The following is a 12313-nucleotide window of genomic DNA, read 5'->3' as shown; positions in this document are numbered from 1 at the left end:
TGTTTCCTAGTTCAGAGTTGTCAATTATTCCAGCAGAGCATTTCAGCCATCCCCCAAGTGCATGGGGCATAGTGCGTGGTTTGGGGGACGTCTTTGATTAGGTCGACTGCCCCTCCTGGACCGAGGCAGCCGGGGGTCAGTCCCCCTCCTCGGTTAGCCTCGCTGATGCGAACCAGTAACCTGATGCCGCTTGAAGAACAACAGTATTCCCAGCCAGTGACGGCTCCAGGTGCACCTGCCCCAACCGGCATGCCTTGTCCCCCTACCCTGAGCCTTGGCACTTCCTCCCCCCCGGGGACGATCCCAGCTGGGCCTCCTGTCTGGGTCTGGGACTTTGGGGAGTGTAGGGCCAGGTCTCCTTAGCTGGGATTGCGCCTTGTTACACTGACGTGAATCACCAAAGTCCTTTTCGTCTTGTGTGAGGGCAGCCATCTGAGTAGCCCTAGGGACGGAGAAGGGGAGCGCCTCCCTCTGCGGTGGCCCTGTCCCGTGGGATCTTGGGCCAGACACTGCCTCTTCGCCTCACTTTCTCCACCAGGGACACAAGAGGGCTGAACTAGATCATCGCCGAGGCCCACTTTGGCCACGTGAGCCTTTGACTCTGGCTTGGCCCTGCTTCCCAGGCCTCTCCCACCCCTGCCCCTCTCGAGGCTCAGCTCTGATGCTGCTCCTGCCCCACCTCCACCCTGCCCCAATATGATTTTGTATTTATGTATTTTGTATTAACTGTGCACATCTTGTTTTCCTCCCCTAGTCTGTGAGCTCCTTGAGAGCAGGGATTCTTTCCTCTTTGTCTAGCAAACAGTAGGCGATCAATAAATGCTTGTTGAATGAATTAATGCGATCCTATGAGATTTCCAGCTGAAAGTTCTGTTCTCGTGTAGACTGCGTGTTTGTCACATGCCTCAAAGTGACTTCAGTCCCCTCACACCTGGACAGTTGCTGTAGCCTGCCCCAAGTCTCCACCCACTCCGGTCCATCCTCCATTCAGTCACCAAAGTGTAGGTCGGATAATGTCACACCCTGCTAATTTCCTTGGCTTGCCTCGACAGCAAGAGCCCCTGTGCACAAACCACTGTTGAGCCCCCAAGGGTGGCCAGGGACAGAGAAGAGATGTACTCAGACCCCAGTAGCCACCGGGATAGATCCCATCTCTCCACTCGTCTGTAGGGAATCCAGCCCTTTACAGGCCACACCACAATTCTGGGGTGGGCAGGGAGGGTCCCCATTCGACTTGCCCAGGGTCACCCAACAGCATGGCTGAGCTAGCACTCAGTCCCCAGTGTTTCCAAACAAGTCTTTGCGCTCCAGCAGTTTCCCAAACAACTTTTTTATTTCTCTGAGAAATGTTCAGATTCTTTGTGTTCACTTGTGAAGTTCAGAGACAGAGAGGAAACATGTACTGAGGACCTTGTGTCCAAGTATAGCCAAGTGCCAAAGATACCGAGGAAGGCCAAAGAAGCCTAGGGCGTAGATGACAGTCAAACAGCTTATGGACTCAGGAGATGTGGACAGGAGCAAAAGCCGAGGGGATCTCAGAGGGACTGGGTCGTGGAACTGGATATGCAGATTTGTCCCAGTGTTCCAGCCTTGTGTCATCCTGCCATCTGGGCTTTTATCCAAGTCACTGGTGACATTGGCTGAATCATAAGTACAAAGGCCTGGAAACTTCACCTGGAGGCAATATCCAAATGGACACAGAACCATGAAGTACGTGGGGTCCAGTCACGGGATCAGTTCTGTCCCATGGTCTAGCCTACCTCCTCCACCTTAAGAGGCACGAGAGACTTTGTCAAGTGCTTCCCCACAATCTGGGGGACCATCACTAAAGCTATCTCTACAACTTATTTGCCACCTTAGCAACCCTGTCAAGTAAAGGAATTAAGGAAGAATTGTGGGCAGTGAAGAGTAGGAGTGTGAGGCCCAGAGGAAGTGCTAAACCAGCTGAGACAGTGCTCAGCCAAGGTCCAAATCTCCCCCAGGGCATTTCCATCCCATGTCACCGTGCCTCTCTCCAAACAGGCTCTCCAGCCTCTTCCACCTGGGGGTGCATACCAGCCAAGTAAAGCTGATGTCTGCTCACCAGTCACCAAGCTTCCACTCCCCCATCACCCAATGACAAAAAGACTGAAAAAAACAAATGTCCTAGAAAATGGGTCAAGGAGAAATCATCTCCAATCGTTAGACTCCCTAAAAAGCATTTTTAAAGCCTATATCATAAACATAAACCGCTCCAGACTATTAGAACAAAATGAAAGCAAAATGAAAACAAGGAACCCATTGTGGTTCCTCCTGCATAAAGAAGCTCTCCCTACCCCACCCCCAACCCCCCCAAAGGATATGTCATGAAGTTGTTCTCAGTGAAGCCCAGCAGCTTTAGCATTGCTTTCCTCTCTAAAGGTTCACTAACCACCCCTTTAATTATATATTCTAGGGGGCAGCTAGGTGGCAGCTAGGTGGCGCAGTGGATAAAGCACCGGCCCTGGATTCAGGAGTACCTGAGTTCAAATCCGTCCTCAGACACTTGACACTTACTAGCTGTGTGACCCTGGGCAAGTCACTTAACCCCCATTGCCCTGCAAAAAATAAATAAATAAATAAATTATATATTCTAGAATTTTGCCAGGAATTAAAGTCATGCTCACTGGCCTCTAGTTTGTGGATTGCTTCTCTTTTCCTACTTGCAAATGCTCCTGTTAACACTTTAGGCATCTACATAAACAAGTGAAGAAGGCTGGTGACAGATTTTAACTCCGATCCAAAACTTAAATGAATGCCAGCAGGTGGCATCTCTCTGTGGATCAGGTCACTGGAAATATCTATCTCCCAAATTATATCTACCCCAGAACAAAGGGAGTGGGTCCTAGCTCATGAATACTTATGGTATTGGGAGAGAGCGTGAAGCCCTGAAAGACAGCGTCCTGGATTCGGAATCAAAGGAGCTGGATTCAGATCCTAGCTCCCTTGCCTCCCCTTGTGCCCTTCCTTGGGCAATCCACCTCTCCTGCAGGCACTCAGTAGCCTGTCCATAAAAGGAGAGGGTTGGACCAGATGACTTCTGAGGTCTCTCCAGCTCAACATTTTTGATCCTGTTGCTTGTGGGTCAGACGGATGTTTAAATGGTTAGATCATCCCTTGTGGATCTCCCCAGTAGAAGGGATACTCTGTGAGCACCACGAGAGTCTTACTTCTGTGCTCATGTCTATCCCCAGGGCCAGAACTTGGTAGGTGCTTCACAGATGCTGGAAGGTGGGTTTATTCCTCTGGGGGAAGCAGGGTTGGCCCTGATTCTCCCGCTTCTGCCCACTCGGCCATGTAACTTTCATAGCTCCCTTTATGATGCTGAGAGCACAGATTGTGATGGAACAAGGTGCTGGCCAGGCATCAGTCAGGACACAGAAGCCCTCCCGTAACCCACAGCTCTTCAGGCCAAACAGCTTTAATCGGAAACAGAGGGCCCTGAACCAGTCAGTGGGAAAACAATGCAGCTCCATGTACATAAGTTATCTCTGCCACCCACATACAGGTAGAGCTCTTGGGAGGGGAAGGGTCCTTGAGGGAAAAGAGAGATTGCTTCATTGCTGCCAGCACTCGGCCCTGGCCTCTCACAGAGGTAGTGCTCCGCGGGTGTTGGATGGATGGATGGGTGGGTGGGTGGTGGAATGAATTGATGGATTGAGGAATGAACAAATGAATGAATAAATGAACAAACCTGAAGGAACAAATCTTCGCAGGAAAAAGCAACTTAGAAGGTAAATATAAACTTGTGAATGGTCAATTATAATTGCACAAGTAGCTGGTACATGCCTAAACTTTAAGTTTTATGGTAATGAATTTGTATATTATAGCCACCCATTCGTCTTCATCACATTTCCCATCTCTTAAGGGGTTTTAAACTGGCTGTAGAAGTGAACGTTTACCATCTACTAAGTTGAGTTTTTCTAATCTCTCTCTCTCCTCTCTGTCTCAACTTTCTGTCTCCCTGTTTCTCTCTCTTCCTCTGTCTCTAGCTTTCTGTCTCTCTTCTTTGTCTCTGCCTTTCTGTCTTCTCTCCTCCTGCCTGTTCCTTCCCCCTCCTTTGCATTCTTTTTATTTGGCTCCCTGTTTCAAATGGCCAGGAGCATTTTCAGCAGACTGATTTCTCAGCATTTCTTTACAAAGAACCTTGTTCTCTGCAGAAGTGTCACAGGATCAGAGCTGGGAGGGACCTTATAGCTTTGGACCTTGGATCTGGTCCAAACCCCTCATTCCAAACACGAGGAAACCAGAGCCCCAAAAGCTCACGTAATTGAGCTGACGTCACCAAGCAAAAAAGCAGAAGATGCCGAGTTCACAGGCTCACAGGATTTCCAGTGGGAAAGGCCCCTAATCGAGCCCACACCTGACCCCAAATTCCTGGGATATCCCTGGAGTTAAGAGTGTCTCTAACAAAGGGCCCCCTAGTCTCTGCTTGGAAACTCCAGTGAGCAAGAACCAGCGACCTCCTAAGGCGGCCCAGCCTACCCTTGAACAGTTCTGATCGTGAGATTTTCCCTGACATCAAGCCAAAATTGGGCCCCTGCATCTGCCCCCTGTCACTCCTGGTCCTGCCTTCTGGGGCCAGGCAAAACAAGCCTGTTCCCTCTTTTCTAAAGAAGCCCCCCAACACCTAACAGCAGCTCTTGTGACCCACCCTCCTACCCCAAAGTCCTCTCTTCTCCTGCTTAAGCGGCCCCGGGTCCTCTAGCTGTTCTTTCTGTGCCATCATCTCCCTGGTCCTGGACGCATGCTCTTAAGGAAGGCTGAGACCACAGCGTTGGTAGCTGCCCCATCACACTCTTCATGGCAGTGGGCGGGTGTCTGGCTAGATCTCACCCACCCTGTGCTCCAAACTCTCTGCCCTCCCTAGAAGCACATAACATGCTCGCCAACAGCCGCTATACTTCTTTCCTGGGCAAAAGCCAGACGTAATATTAACAGCTCAAGCTCTGGTAAAGTACCAGGAACCCCAGAATTCTCCAAACTGGGAATCCTGACTTGAGGTAATAGCTGAGTACACATGGGGCAGGAACCAGCTACCAGATCCAGCAGCTCCTAGACCAACCAGCTGACCCCGGACATCTGGCTCCGTCTTTCCCTCGGTCCCTTGTCCCAGCTCCTTCTGCTGGCCCCGGGAGTCGCCATATCTCTAGAGGTTCTCCTGAAGCAGGAGGTCTATGCGTCTGGGAAGAAATGCCCACCCAATGGGGCTAGAGGGCAGGGCAGAAGGGGCACGAGAAAGAGCAGCAACAACATGGCCTGGCAAACCTGTACTCATTTATCTCAACAAACAAATACCTCTAGACTTCAAGGACCCAGGATTTCCTCTACTGACAATTCCTTTCACAGAAACAAATAGCGTTCTGTTGCTAACTTACAGACTTGATGATGCCTGAGGCTTAGAGGGATTTCCCCGGGGTCCCACAGCAAGCCCAAGAGGAAGAACTTGACAGTCTCCTCCATCCCACCCCTGCCTCTTCCTGGCTCCAGGTCCAGCTCTCTAACCACTAGACCACACTGGATCTGGCAGTCAAATCATCTACTCATCCAAGGAAATGGATACAAGTTATTTATGCTACCATTTGCATTGAGGGATGTATAAACCTGGTTTTCATTTGCACAGACAGAGACCTAGGAGACACAAACGCTGAGCCTGCTGCAGGTAATTCGCTGACTGAGGGTCTCTCGTCCATACAGCAATGACGTGACTTCAGGGCAAGTGGCTCTCCTATCTATCCCATGTCCTCCTCCAGGAAATTGACCGACTTTGGGAGAGCCTGAAAGTGACCAGCCCTGGCCCAATCCAGGGGGAGGCAGGGAAGCTGGCAAAGGGGAACAGAGCCCTGGACCTGCCGGTTTAAAGTCAGAAGCCTGAGGTTTATCCCATTCCTAATTTCCTTTTCTGCTCAGCAGAGACACATTGTGTGTGGGGGAAGGGGGGAGGCAGGCAGGCAGGCTACGGCTCTAGAAGGAGCGATGGAAGGATTTTGAGCAGAGAAGGGACATGACCAGGTCTGTGCATAAGGATGAAGATTCTGGTGGTGCTTTGCAGGATGGCTTGGAGACATCGACCAGTGGGACTGCTGCAGTGGTCCAGGTGGGAGACAGTGCGAGCAGGTGCATGAAGCGCATAGGAAGAAAGAGAGGAAACTCTGCAGTGTTGTGGGTTTGGGGTTGACAGGACCTTGGTCAGCAATCAGGCAGGAAGGAGCTTGAAGGGTGAGGAAAAGATGGGAGAGCCCAAGGTTTCAAACAGGAGATTCTGGAGGATATCACTGCCTAGAACAGTGAGGTCTGAGGAAGAGCAGGCTTAGGGCACAGTCCCTGGCTTGTAGTAGGTGCTATAGGAATTTTAGCTATTATTATGGTTGTGGTTAAGTTGTTTTTCAGTCATGGCCAACTTTTCCTGACCCCATTTGCAGTTTTCTTGGCAAAGATACTGGAATGGTTTGCCATTTCCTTCTCCAGCTCATTTCCCCCTTAATAGTATTTTCTTTTTTTCCCCAATTACGTGTAAGAGATAGTTTTCAACATTCATTTTTTAAAAATGGGGGGGGCAGCTAGATGGCGCAGTGGTAAAGCACCGGACCTGGATTCAGGAGAGACATGAGGTCAAATCCGGCCTTAGATACTTGACACTTACTAGCTGTGTGACCCTGGGCAAGTCACTAACCCTCATTGCCCTGCAAAAAAAAAAAAAAATTGGTGGGGGTAAGCAATTGGGGTCAAGTGACTTGCCCAGGGTCACACAGCTAGTACACGGTCAAGTGTGTGAGGCCAGATTTGAATTCAGGTCCTCCTGACTCCAGGGCCGTTGCTCTATCCACGCACCACCTAGCTGCTGCTCAACAGTTCTTTTTTTTTTTCTGATAAAAGTATTTTTTTTCCAGTTACATGTAAAGATAGTTCTCAACATTTGTTTATAGAAGCTTTCCAATTTCAGATTTTTCTCCCTCCCTCCCCTCCCTCTTCCTCCCCTAGACAGCAAGTATTCTGATATAGGTGGTTAATATATATATATTAATAACATTAAACATATTTCTGCATTAGTCATTCAACATTCATTTTTGTAAGATTTTGAGTTCCAAAGTTTTTTCTCCTTCCCTCCCTTATCTCTGCCCTCCATGAGGTCAGCAACCAATCTGATATAGGTTTTATATGTACAATCATGTTAAACATATTTCCACATTAGTCATGTTGTGAAAGAAGAATCAGACAAAAGGGAAAGAACCACAAGAAAGAAAAAAACAACAAAAACTAACAACAAAAGTGAACATTGTTTGCTTCGACCTCCATTCAGACACCATTGTTTTTTCTGATGTGGAGAGTACTCACCATAATGAGTCTGTTGGAATTCCTCTTGGATCATTGTATTGCTGAAAAGAGCTAAGTCTATCATAGCTGATCATTGCACAGTGTGTTGTTGTTATTGCGTTCAATGTTATCCTGGTTCTGCTCACTTCGCTTAGCATCAGTTCATGTAACTCTTTCCACATTTTCTGACATCAGACTGCTCATCATTTCTTATAGCATGATAGTATTCCATTACATTCATATATCACAATTTGTTCAGCCATTCCCCAATTGATGGGCATCCCCTCAATTTCCAATTCTTTGCCACCACAAAAAGAGCTGCTATAAATATTTTATATGTGTTGATCCTTTTCCCTTTTTCTGATCTCTTTGGGATATAGACCTAGTAGTGGTATTGCTTGGTCAAAGGATACACACAGTTTTACAGCCCTTTGGGAATCACTCCAAATTGCTCTCCAGAATGGTTGGATCAGTTCACAATTCCACCAATAAGGTATTGGTGTTCCAATTTCCCCACATCTTCTCCAACATTTATCATTTTCCTTTTTTGTCATATTAGCCAATCTGAGAGGTGTGAAGTGTTATCTCAGAGTTGTTTTATTTTGCATTTCTCTAATCAATAGTGATTTAGAATATTTTTTCATATGACAATTGCTTTAGATTTCTTCATCTGAAAACTGCCTGTTCATATCCTTTGACCATTTCTCAATTGGGGAATGACTTGTATTCTTATAAATTTGATTCAGTTCTCTATATGTTTGAGAAATGAGACCTTTATCAAAAACACTGGTTGCAAAAATTGTTTCCCTGCTTTCTGCTTTACTTCTAATCTTGGTTGTATTGATTTTGTTTATGCAAAACCTTTTTAATTTAGTGTAATCAAAATTATCCATTTTGCATTTCATAATGTTCCCTATATTTTGTTTGGTTATAAATTCTTCCCCTGTCTGTAGATCTAATGGGTAAACTGTTCCTTTCTCTCCTATGCCTATGGTATGACAGTTTATGTCTAAATCATGTGCCCATTTTGACCTTATTTTGGAATACAGTTTAAGATACTGGTCTAGTTTCTGCCATACTCTTTTCCAGTTTTCCCAGCAGTTTTTGTCAAATACTGAGTTCTTATCCCAGAAACTGGGGGTCTCTGGGTTATCAAACAGTAGATTGCTATAGTTATTTACTACTGTGTCTTGTGTGCCTAACCTATTCCACTCACCCACCACTCTTTTTCTCAGCCAGAACCAAATAGTTTTAATGATTGCCAACTTCTAATAAAGTTTTAGGATCTTTACAGCTAGACCACCTTCCTTCAAATGTTTTTCATTAATTCCCTTGATAGTTTTGACCGTTGTGTTGTGTTTTTTCAAGATGAATTTTGTTAACCTTTTTTTTCTAGCCTCTCTAAAATAATTTTTGGTAGTTTTGTTGGTATGCCACTGAACAAATAAATTAATTGAGGTGGAATTGTCATTTTTATTATATTAGCTCAGCCTACCTGTGAGCAATTAATGTTTTTCCAGTTGCTTAAATCTTATTTTATTTGTATGAAAAGTGTTTTGTAATTGTGTTCATAGAGTTCCTCAGTTTGTCTGGGCAAGTAGACTCTCAAATATTTCATATTGTCTACAGTTATTTTAAATGGAATTTCTCTATGTCTTGCTAGGGGGTTTTGTTGTCCATATGTAGACTTTGCTGATGATTTATGTGGGGTTTTATTTATATCCTCCAACTTTGCTAATGTTGTTCATTGTTTCAAGTAATTTTTTTAGTTCAGGCTCTAGGATTTGCTTAGTATACCAATCATATCATCTGCAAAGAGTTATAGTTTTGTTTCCTCATTGCCTATTCTAATTCCTTCAATTTATTTATCTTCTCTTATTGCTAAAGCTCTAGTACAGTACTGAATAATAGTGGTGATAATGGACATCCTTGTTTCACTGCTGATCTGATTGGAAATGCTTTAATTTTATCCCCGTTACATATAATGCTGGCTGAAGAATTCAGATAGATACTGCTTATCATTTTAAGGAAAGCACCGTTTATTCTTATAGTCTCTAGTGTTTTAATAGGATATGGTGCTGTATTTTGTGTCAAAAGCTTTCTGTGCATCTATTGAGATAATCAAATTATTTTGGTTATTTTGTTGTGATTGTGATTGGATTGATATGGCCAATTTATGTTGATAATTTTCCTAATATTGAACCAGCCCTGCATTCCTGTTATAAATCCCACCTCGTCATAATGTATTATCCTGATGATAAGTTGCTATATCTCTTGACTAATATTTTATTAATAATTTTTTGCATCAATATTCATTAGGGAAATTGGTCTATAAATTTCTTTCTCTGTTTTTGTTCTTCCTGGTTTAGGTATCACCATCATATTTGTCTCATAAAAGGGAATTTGAGAGATGCCTTTTTGCCTATTTTTCCAATAGTTTTATATAGTATTGGAATTGTTTTAAATGTTTGGTAGAATTCACTTGTAAATCCATCTGGCCCTGGAGATTTTTCCTAGGTAGTTCACTGATGGCTTGTTCAATTTCTTTTCTAAAATGGGGCTTATTTTTAATTATTTTATTTCCTCTTCTGTTAATCTGGGCAATTTATATTTTTGTATATATTTATCCATTTCATTTTGATTGTCTAATTTGTTGGCATACAGTTGAGCAAAACAGATCCTAAGTATTGCTTTAATTTCCTTTGCATTAGTGGTAAATTCACCTTTTCATTTTTAATACTGGTAATTTGGTTTTCTTCTTTGTTTTTTCAATCAAATTAACCAAAGGCTTGTCTATTTTATTGGGGTGTGGTTTTTTCATAAAACCATCTCTTAGTTTTATTTATTAATTCTATTGTATTCTTACTTTCAATTTTATTAATATCTCCTTTGATTTCAGAATTTTTAAATTGTTCTTTTTCAAGCCTTTTTATTTGCATGCCCAAGTCAATTATCTCCTCTTTCTCTATTTTACTCATGTAAAGCATTTAAAGATATAACATTCCCCTAAGAAATGCTTTGGCTGCATCCCATATCATTTGATATTTGCCTTATTATTGTCATTATCTTTTTTTTTTTTTGTGGAGCAATGAGGGTTAAGTGACTTGCCCAGGGTCCCACAGCTAGTACATGTCAAGTGTCTGAGGCCAGATTTGAACTCAGGTCCTCCTGAATCCAGGGCCAGTGCTTATCCACTGTGCCACCTAGCTGCCCCCATTGCCATTATCTTTGATCAATTATTGATTGTTTCAAATGATTGTTGTGTTGACCCACTCATTCTTTTTTGTTTTTCTTTTCTTTCTTTTGGCGGAACAATGAGGGTTAAGTGACTTGCCCAGGGTCACACAGCTAGTAATGTCGAGTGTCTGAGGCCAGATTTGAAACTCAGGTCCTCCTCTAACTCACTTAACTTCTCTAAGGTTTGGATGCTATACTGCTTGGAGCATATGTATTTAGTATTGATATTACTTCATTGGATGTAGTTTCCTTCCCTTACCTCTTTTAATTGGATTTATTTTTGTCTTTGCTTTGTCTGAGATAGGATTGCTACCCCCTGCTTTTTTTGTTTTGTTTTGTTTTGTTTTTGCAGGGCAATGAGGGTTAAGTGACTTGCCCAGGGTCACACAGCTATAAGTGTCAAGTGTCGGAGGCCGGATTTGAACTCAGGTACTCCTGAATCCAGGGCCGGTGCTTTAACCACTGTGCTATCTAGCTGCCCCCACCCTGCTTTTTTTTTTTTTTTTAACTTTAGCTACAGCATAATATATTCTGCTCCAGCCTTTTACTTTTACTCTGTGTGTTTCTCTCTGCTTCAGAAGTGTTATTATAAACAACATATTGTAGCATTCTGGTTTATAATCCACCTCTTCATGTGGTGTAATTTATCCATTCTGCTTTCCCCTTTCCTCTTCTCCCAGTACAATCCTATATTTAACCCCTTCGTTTTTTAATAACATCACATCAAATCAATTAATATCCCCACCCTCTGTCTAGTTATACTCCTTCTATCTGCCCTAATATAGATACAGTTCTCAAGAGTTATAAGTATCACCTTCCAAGTGTAGGGATGTAAACAGTTTAACCTTATTGAATAACATCGTTGTTTTGTGTGGGTTTTTTCCTATTTACCTTTTTACACTTCTCAGTCTTGTATTTGAAGATCAAATTTTCTGTTCATTTCTGGTCTTTTCATCAGGAATGTTTTAAAGACCCTTATTTCATTGAATATCCATCTTTCCTCTGAAAGATTATGCTCAATTTTGCTGGTAGTTGATTCTTGGTGCAGTCCAGGCTCCTTTGCCTTCCAGAATATCATGTTCCAAGCACTCTGTTTCTTTAATGTTGAAGCTGCCAGCCCACCTGACTGTGGCTCCTAGATTAATATTGTTTCTTTCTGTCTAGTTGCAGTATTTTTCTCTTCACCTGATTACTTCTGGAATTTAACTACAATATTCCTTGGATATTCCTTTGTGGGATCTCTTTTAGAAGGTGATCAGTGGATTCTTTCAATGACTTATTTTACCCTTGGTTCTAGGATATCAGGGCAGTTCTCCTTGATAATTTCTTGAAATATGCTGTCCAGGCTCTTTTAAAAATAATTTTTAAAAATATTTATTGGGGCAGCTAGGTATCACAGTGGATAAAGCACTGACCCTGGATTCAGGAGTACCTGAGTTCAAATCCGACCTTAGATACTTGACGCTTACTAGCTGTATAACCCTGGGAAAGTCATTTAACCCTCATTGCCCAGCAAAAAAAAAAAAATATTATTTTCCAGTTACATATAAGGATAGTTTTCAACATTTGTTTTTACAGGATTTTTAGTTCCAAATGTTTTTCTCCCACCCTCCCTTCCCTTCCTCCTCCCCAGATGGAAAGCAGTCTGATATAGGTTGTATATGTACAATCACATTAAACATATTCTAAATTGTCATCTTGTGAAAGAAGAATCAGAGCACAAGGGAAAAACCTCAAAAAAGAA

The 12313-nt window shown here is 43.3% G+C and overlaps 1 protein-coding gene across 1 annotated transcript in view; it reads left to right on the top strand.

Moving 5' to 3' along the window:
- Window positions 1-6022: 6022 nt before the first annotated feature.
- ANO7 (anoctamin 7) overlaps window positions 6023-12313 on the top strand; it is a 78067-nt gene continuing 71776 nt past the window's right edge. Inside the window, exon 1 of the mRNA XM_043993310.1 lies at window positions 6023-6115. Within this exon, the coding sequence (XP_043849245.1) occupies window positions 6023-6115 (93 nt within the window). The remainder of the gene's footprint in view (window positions 6116-12313) is intronic.

This window comes from Dromiciops gliroides, chromosome 3, assembly GCF_019393635.1.
Source record: "Dromiciops gliroides isolate mDroGli1 chromosome 3, mDroGli1.pri, whole genome shotgun sequence".
Lineage (NCBI taxonomy): Eukaryota > Metazoa > Chordata > Mammalia > Microbiotheria > Microbiotheriidae > Dromiciops > Dromiciops gliroides.
Note: the sequence above shows the minus strand (reverse complement) of the source record. Positions and strands in the feature narration are given on the sequence as shown.